The sequence below is a fragment of the Otolemur garnettii genome, unplaced genomic scaffold, assembly GCF_000181295.1.
Source record: "Otolemur garnettii isolate 467f Iridium unplaced genomic scaffold, OtoGar3 scaffold00121, whole genome shotgun sequence".
Taxonomy (NCBI): Eukaryota; Metazoa; Chordata; class Mammalia; order Primates; family Galagidae; genus Otolemur; species Otolemur garnettii.
In genome coordinates, this window is record NW_003852516.1 from 116,922 (window position 1) to 125,954 (window position 9,033).

At 37.2% G+C, this 9,033-nt stretch overlaps 1 protein-coding gene across 1 annotated transcript in view; it reads right to left on the bottom strand.

The window, feature by feature from the left end:
- Nucleotides 1–200: 200 nt before the first annotated feature.
- PCM1 (pericentriolar material 1) overlaps nt 201–9,033 on the bottom strand; it is an 86,807-nt gene continuing 77,974 nt past the window's right edge. Inside the window, exons 36-41 of the mRNA XM_023517776.1 lie at nt 8,873–9,033; nt 5,617–5,689; nt 4,711–4,967; nt 2,618–2,710; nt 2,413–2,527; nt 201–325 (exon numbers count right to left, since the gene is read on the bottom strand). Of these exons, the coding sequence (XP_023373544.1) occupies nt 300–325; nt 2,413–2,527; nt 2,618–2,710; nt 4,711–4,967; nt 5,617–5,689; nt 8,873–9,033 (725 nt within the window). The 3' untranslated portion in view covers nt 201–299. The remainder of the gene's footprint in view (nt 326–2,412; nt 2,528–2,617; nt 2,711–4,710; nt 4,968–5,616; nt 5,690–8,872) is intronic.

Sequence of the window (9,033 nt, forward strand, 5' to 3'; positions counted from 1 at the left end):
GTCCAAACTTTATTTAAAACTACATTTTAAATATAACTGTACCAAACATCACAATGGGGAAAAAATCAAGACCAAAAAAGGAAAAAAAAAAAATTACACAGTGTATCAAGGCTTAAATCTGTCCAGAATTCAGTTTCTGATGTTTTAAACTACTATGGACAAAAATTAGCACACTTATCAAAAATGCAGTGTCAAATTAATTTACATTTTTATACAGATCAAAACAGATGTTTATTTAGTATCATTTTCAAATACGCATTGACTGGAAAGAGAGAGTTAGATGAGCTGCTGAAGACACCTCACACAGTTTGGGCTCCCACTGTTTCTGAAAAACAGAATAGTAATTAATGTCTTATCAATTACTGAATTATTAGAATTTACCATTGTTTTCTTCTATTAAAGCTTTTATTTTTTAATCTAAGTTATTTTAAAGGGTATCTTAATTTAGCTTGCTAAAACAATCCCTGATAGCACACAGCAAAAAAGAACAAGTGAAAGTTTGTTTCAACAGACTGAGCAGTTATTTCCTATCTCTGTAAAAAACCCCAATAGAGGCTCGGCACCTATAGCTCAACCGGCTAAGGCGCCAGCCACGTACACCTAAGGTGGCGGGTTCGAATCCCCAGCCCAGACCCGCCAAACAACAATGACGGCTGCAACCAAAAAATAGCCGGGCGTTGTGGCGGGCGCCTGTGGTCCCAGCTACTTGGGAGGCCGAGGCAGAAGACTCGCTTGAGCCCAGGAGTTGGAGGTTGCTGTGAGCTGTAATGCCAGAGCACTCTACCCAGGGGGACAGCTTGAGGCTCTGTCTCAAAAAAAAAAAAAAAAAAACAATAGAGGGGGAAAAAAGGACTGTCAAACGGAATAAACCTAGTCCAAGAAAAGTATTTTGAGAAAACAGAAAACATGTAACCCCAACACATCACCAGAATGCTCCAAGTACAGAGAGGCTGTTAAAGGCAAGCAGAGGAAGCCACAGCCCAGGAGCTCTGCGAGAGGTCGCGTTTAACTGGGTGCCATGTTCTAACAGGCAGAAACGGCTGGAAGCTGGGGATTAACTGAAGGTTGGATATCTGAATGGTCTCTCTTTCTCCTCACCCTATTCCCAAGAAAAACAAAAACAAAGTATCATATATGATTTTAATCAATTGATGAACTGATGGCAAAAAACAAAAAACCCCTTAGGGTCTTGATGCAAGCAACATTCAGAGTGGCCAGGGGGGTTGTGCTACTGTACTGAAAAAGAAGGAAATATGGGACTATCGCTGGGCTCTACAACAAGGGACATTCATATAGAGTCATCCACACAAAAAGTACAGAAGATTTAATTATTATAGTTTCAAAAATAAATGTTACTTTAAAAGCTATTTCTTTAATAACCCTAATAATCTAAGAATATGGGTACATGTGAGCAGAGAAGGTGGAAGGAAGGGAAGGAAGGAGGAGAAGTAGAGGGACAATGACCAAAGTTGGTGAAACTAGAAAAATGTATATATTTAAAATAACAAAGGCAAAAAATAGAAAAACCAAAAATAATACAAATATTGAAAGGAGAAGGATAGGTAGGACTAAATACATACTTGTCACAATAGAGAAAAATTACCTGAATTTAAAACATTAAGAAAAAAAATCACAGGCTCGGTGCCTGTAGCTCAAGTGGCTAAGGTGAGCTGTGACTCCATGCACTCTACCAAGGGCGACAGCTTGAGACTCTGTCTCAAAAAAAAAACAGAAAGAAAAAAACCCAGCAACATTTAGAGGTCTCCTCCAAAAGGATTAAAAAATCAATAATTTAAAAAAGATTTTAACCATCATCAATTTTTTGTACCTTTCTTTCTTAAACCACGTGCATGTATATATTATTCTGCTAAAACCAAACAAGTTTAAAATTAGAAAAAAAGTATCTGACAATACTATTTAATAAACTAATCAGCTGAACTAAAAGTTTTACAGAATCACCAGGTGCAGTGGCTCTTGCCTATAATCCTAACACTCCGGGAGGCTGAGGCGGGTGGATTGCTCAGAAGTTCAAAACCAGCCTGAGCAAGAGCAAGATCTCATCTCTAAAAAATAGCTGAGCGTTGTGGTGGGCACCTGTAATCCTGGCTATTTGGAAGGCTGAGGTAAGAGAATGACTTAAGGCCAAGAATTTGAGACTGCTGTGAGCTATGACGCCACGGCACTCTACCCAGGGTGTCTAAGTGAGACTAAGTGAGGCATTGTCTTCAAAAAATAAAATAAAATAAAATAAAAAAACATAAAAAATAAAGTAAAATATTTTTACAAAATCATGCTTTCCAATATTTGGTTTAAATTTCTCAGGTACTAGTAGCACAGCTTAAAAATAAAACAAAATGGTAGTATTAAAATTGAGTAATTTTTCCTCATAAGATTAAAATTGATAATTCTTACCAGGTTCTTTTAGTGTCTGAGAATTTCCAGCTAATTCTTCAGTCTGCATTTCACATATTTCACCAGACAAATGGTTTTTCTGTTCTTCCTCTACCATTTTCTTCCTTAGATCTGCCTTTGGAGTGAAAATTAAAAATATAAATCATTTTTCAATTTAACAACATTTGTTACATAAAGACAAGTTTAATTAAAGAGGGCCAAGTACCTCTGAATATATTGTCAGTTTAAGTGGTAAATCTTCAAGTTTTACAAAATCTTCTTCATCAGACTTTTGACTTATGTTACCAGATTCTGCTTCCTATAAGATAAATTATATTTAATGAAAAACATGCACTGTATATCTCTGGATCTAAACCAAAGTCACCCACACCAAGACATAAAGTGGATTCTTATATACAGTATAACTATACAATAGAAATTCTGTCCATAAATAATTCAGAAATATAAAGTTCAAAGAATGGGCTACCCATCAAAGCTGTGAGCACACTGTCAAGTTTTTTTGTTCTCATTTTAACAAAGACCACCCAGTGAACACACGCTAAAGGAAGAAGTAGTAGTAGTTACACTGAGGGCTAAATTCTAGAATGCCTCAGAGATGTATCAAGGGGAACCTAAGCATTTACAAATGTTTCAATGTATGTCAACTCTGATGAAGCACAATTAAAAATCTGAGACATGAATTTAGTAACTGCCTTTTGTGAACACCTCAAACTATTTCTTAAACTTGAATTTTCTTCTTCTACTTCTCTTTTCTCATTTTTAATGATACCATCATTCTACCAATTACTCAAGAAGAAACACTGGGTTTTTCTTTTTTCTTACAATATTTCTCACCCACCCTACTCTCGTTCAAAAGCTCATGTTTCATACCTATGTAATAGTAGAGCCTCTTAACATAGCTTCCTTGACCATGTATCTCACAGAGTCATCAGATTTATCTCCATAGGCCATAACTGTGACCATCATTTCACTTGGTTACACAAAAGCCTTCAGTAAGGATCCTTGCCTAAAATTCAAATTCAAGGCCAGGCACAGTGGGTCATGACTAATCCTAGCACTCTGGGAGGCTGAGGCAAGAGGACTGCCTGAAGTCCGAAGTTTGAGACCAGCCTTAAGTAAAGCAAGATTTTGCCAGGTGTGACGCCATGCACCTGTAGTTCCAGCTACTCAGGAGGCTGACACAGAGGACTGCTTGAGCCCAGGAGTTTGAGGTTGCTGTTAGCTATGCTGAGGCCATGGCCCTCTAGCCTCTAGCCTAGGTGACAAAGCAAGACTCTGTCTCAAAGAAAAACAAAAATCAAATTCAAGAGCTTCTATAATCTAACTCCAAGTTAGTTAATTTCAACTGAATGTCTTCTATAAGAACTCTCTATACACTGATCAAATGATAATCTGGCCAGGTGTGGTGGCTCAAGCCTATAATCCTAGCGCTCCGGGAGATGGAAGTGGGAGGAACCCCTGAGTTCAGAACTTCAATGCCAGCCTGAGCAAGAGCAAGACTTCATTTTTAATTTTCATCTAACAACACCACAATAGTGCAGATTTCCTAGCATATTTTTTTGTTATTTACGGCATACCAAGAAAAGACTCTATTGCTCTCAAATTTTTTTTTTTTTTTTTGAGACGGAGCCTCAAGCTATCCCCCTGGGTAGAGTGCCATGGCATCACGCTCACAGCAACCTCCAACTCCTGGGCTCAAGCGAGTCTCCTGCCTCAGCCTCCCAAGTAGCTGGGACTACAGGCACCCGCCACAACGCCTGGCCATTTTTTGGTTGCAGCCATCATTGTTGTTTGGTGGGCCCGGGCTGGGGATTTGAACCCGCCACCTTAGGTGTATGTGGCTGGCACCTTAGCCGCTTGAGCCACAGGCGCCAAGCCTCTCTCAAATTTTTTAATTTCACATTCTAAAGGTAAACCTTCAGGTTTATTATCAAAGACTTAGTGAGGAAGTCAAAATGGGTAGTGTAAAAGATAAATGATGATTCAAGTTATCATTATCATTTCAGATCTGAAACTGAACTCTCTCAAACTTGCTACCTATAACTCATCTCTTTGGGTCTCTAAACTATAAAAAGTAGAACAGCTTGTAGGTTTTGAGATGGTGATCTTAACTCACTACCACCCTTCTGCTCAAGTTTAAAGTGTGAATAAAAAATAAAAATGTTCCAACAGGTTCTAAATCTAAACACGAAATGGAGTCTGAAAATATTAACCTGAAAATGGAGAAATACACCCAGAAATGAAAAGCAGAAATACATGGAACTCTAACTGATTGATCTACTAAACCAAGATACTTACATAGTCATTCACTAACACTGGAGATTCAGTATCAGGACTTCCAGCCAGAGAACTTTCAGGAGTTTCCTGTGCAGATTTAACTTCTTTGACTCTAGGCACTAAGGTTTCAATTTCAGTTAAAGGTAATGGCAAAGGGTTAGGCTGTTTAGATGCATCAACTGTAATGAGTGAGTCCTTGTGGGTAGTGCTATTTAAAGGCTGCTCATTTTCCAAGATATTGAGGTAACAGGGCTTCACAGGAGAGCTATCTTGGTCATCTGTCATTAAAAGAAATTCTTAATATTAATGTAATACAACAGATGTTAAATTTTACTCTCTATTATTCTAAATACAATATGCATGAATGAGAGTCATCAAGACATTTCAGACCAAAAAGAAAAGGTACCCACATTTTCCTTATCAGTGATTCCCAAATTTAGTTTATTAGCATCCTCTGGGGGTGTTTTAAAAATTAAATTCCTAAAATCTACCCAATTTCTAATAAATTAGGATTTTTAGGTATAAAACCCACAAATGGGTATTTTTTTTTAAAATTCCCCACATTTGTATCTAACAATGCACCTTATAGAATTTTTCTATGCAGTTAAATATTTGTCAACTTTTCTTTAACTGCTATTTGCAGAAACAAACCCTTCTTATGTTATCTACAAAAGATTTACAGAGAGAAGAAAAATATACATCAGGTGCAAAGTGCCTTTAAGCCTACATTAAGAATTTAGATTTAAGCACATAAAGAACACTTTTCTTTTTCTTTTTCTTTTTTTTTTTTTGCAGTTTTTAGCTGGGGCTAGGCTTGAACCCACCACCTCCGGCATATGGGGCCGGTGCCCTACCCCTTTGAGCCACAGGCACCGCCCTAAAGAGCACTTTAAATAATCTTAAAATTAAACCCTTATTTAAATTTACCTTTACTAGTGAGTTCTTGTTCCAATGGGACATTTTTGCTTTCTGCTGTTTTTTCAAAGTCATGTTGTAGAACCTAGAAGTAAAAAGATTTTTTAATATCAGGGTCTAAAATATGTGGTTGTTTTATAAAGAGACAGTTACTAGTGTGTGAGACCTCTGTAAAACCAGAGACTTTCATATAAGGAAAAATTTTTTTCTTTTGGTAGAGACAAGATCTCACTAGGCACGTCTTGGACTCCTGGCTTCAAATGATCCTCCCTCTTTGGCCTCCCAAAATGCTGGGATTGTAGGCATGAAACACCATGCCCAGTTCCAGGAGAATTTAAAAGTATCTTTTAAAAGCGTTTCAAGAAGGTGGCTTTGGTGGCAATTTCAAGATGAGTAAATAAAAACATTTCCTTTTTTTCTTAACCTCAAAACAATATGGAAAACTGGGTAATACAGTCTTTTTCAGACTATCTTAAATGAAACTAAAAGACACTCATATATATGTAGACATTAAGTGAATGAGAAAGGAACTAAGCAAGAGGAGAAGAAATAAAACTAAAGAACTAAATGCCTTCAGCAAGGGAATGGAACAAAAACTGTGATTCACCTCATAATTGGCAGTACTAGATCAAGAAAGGAAAGAGGATGGTGGTAGGGCAAGGGCTGGTGATAAAAGGGTGTGTTAGTAGTTGTTTAAAACTATTTAGGAAAAATGTGGATATCTAGGTTCCCTGCTCGAACTTCAATTGAAAGTGGGAGATTATAGTTTTGAGAATTGAATTAGGGAGCCTCAGAACTGGGGGCCACTAGGACCAGGGGATGGGGTATAGAAAGCATGAATGAAGTGTCATATAAAAGAAGATTTAGTGCAACCCTGTATAATGGTGGGATCTCACCCCATTCTCATATCTAATTCTAGAGTATCAGAAGCCAAGCTTATATACACCAGGCAGGAGACACCTGGATGATCCTTCTCTGGAGAAACTAAACCACCCCAAAGGAAAGATAAATAGATACTAACATTTGGCAATTTCTGTGAAAATGCTGACTCTCTCTCCCCAAATGAAGTGAAGCCCAAGAAACCCAACTCTTTGATATATCATTCTTTACCATATAAACCACCAAATTCCACAGACATTTGAAGAAAGCCTCTACATCAGCAGTCCCTAACATTTTTAGAACCAAGGACTGGTTTCATGGAATACAATTTTTCCACGGATGGGATTGAGGTTGGGGTAGAGTGGAGAGGATGGTTTGGGGATAATTTAAGCATATTACATTTACCTCAGATCCTCAGGCACTAGGTTCTCATCAGGAGTTCACAACCTAGATCCCTCACATTGTGCAGTTTAGAGTAGGGTTTGCGCCCCTATGAGACTCTAATGTTGGCACTGATCTGACAGGAGGCAGAGCTCAGGAGGTGACGTGAGCAATGGGAGCAGCTGTAAACACAGGTGGAACTTCCACTGCCCAGCCACTGCTCACCCCACTGATCTAGATAGATAAAAGAAGGTAACTGCTTCCATAAAATAATAGGGCACTATAAAAATGAGAAAAATTTTTTAAAAAGTTTAGAAATTAAAAATATATTTAAAAAAAGAAATTCAAAATATAAGAGCTAAATTAAAAAATAATTCATATAGGCGTTAAGGTCACAAAAGTCTCCCAAAAAGTAAAACAAACAGATAAGGCGAAGAACAATAAAATGAAGGAAGGAGAAAGTTGCCCCAATGCATAAGGGCTGATAATGTCTGACAATATTAATTCCAGGAAATAGAGAAATGGTGAGGAAGAAACAATGAAAATGTGCCAAACTGAAGGACACAGTACAGATTTTTAAAAACTACTGAGAACCCACTACAGAGAATGAGAAAAAGACCCCAACGATGTCTATCACTAGAGGGGGTAAAAACTCCTAGAGCAGGAAGGAAAAATAAGACGGACCACAGTCCCCTCTTATCCACAGGAGATACGTTCTAAGTTCACCAGTGAGCCTGAAACCATGGATAATACCAAACTCTACACACGTGTTCCTCCCTATACATACGCACCTATGCAAAAGTTTAACTTATTAAATTAGGTACAGTAAAAGATAAACAACAACAACTAATAATAAAATAGAGCAATTTTAACAATATGCCAGCATCACTCCTCTTGCACTCTGTGGCCATTATTACTGTGATTCTGTGAAAACTGACCTGTTGACCTCAACAGCTATGAAGTGGTTCCTGGTGGGTAGGGTATCTAGTACAAACAAGCTGGACAATGGGATGAGTTGTATCTCAGGCAGGACAGAGTGGGTTGGCTGAAAATTTCATCATGCTATTCCAAATGGCACTCAATTTAAATTTGCTAAATTTTTTATTTCTGGAATTTTCCATTTAATATTTTCAGACTGCAATTGCCTGCAAGTAAATGAAACTAGAAAGCACAACTGTGACTAAGGAAGGATGAGAACTAAGAAAGGCATCTGACTCCTTAACAGCATTACCAGAAACAAGATGAAGATACTGTGAATTCAAAGATCTGAGGAAAATATTTTTGACACAGAAGTACTAAGATTTTCTCAGAAAGTCTCAAAATCTGTTTTTGCACTCTTTCTTAGTGAATTACTGGAAGATGTGCTCCACTAAAGTTAAGACAAGAAACCATGAAAGACAAGACACAAAGGAGATTCCAGGAACACAAAGAAAAATGACAAGGGGATTCCCAGGCTAACAGCTGTTTAGCAAGTCTAAAGAACAGTCAGCTTTTAGAGGCTATAACAAGACCTGGGTATATGTTCAAGGACAATTACGTAGATAAAAAAAGAGACAATGATTAATTTTAAGAGAAAAATAAGGCTAGATAATAAACAATATGTACTTGGTTTAGCAGCCAACAATATTTACAGTTTGGTTAAAAATCTAAATATCTGGCTAAATACAGATTTAGTCCAAAGGCACATACACATTTGTAAACAGAAACGTAAGTAAACAGAAAAAACTGTATAAAGGGTTGCCTGTGAAGCAGACAAGATAAGGTGAAGGTAAGAAATGTAATAATTTTATTTTTGTTACATACTATTTCCATGTATGAGTAGAAATCCTTTGAACTATTAATGAACATAAAAATGAACTTGTGTTTCAGATTTTAATAAGCGTATTGATAAGATTTGTACTCATGAAAATGAAATGGGGGAGACGGAAATTTTAACATTTCTCAGAGGATCTGCTTTCAATAGTTAAAATAAAGACTGGTGGAAGATATGTTGGTCCACAATGGATACCTGATTGTCATGTTCATTTTCTTCTGTAGTTTCAGTGTTAGCCTGAAGTGAAGTCTGGACGTCTACAGGTCCCTCTTCAAATTCTTCCATTTCTTCATCCTCATTCTCATCTTCTCCACTTCCATAATTAGTTAAAGCCTGAGTTTCAGCTTTAGACAAAT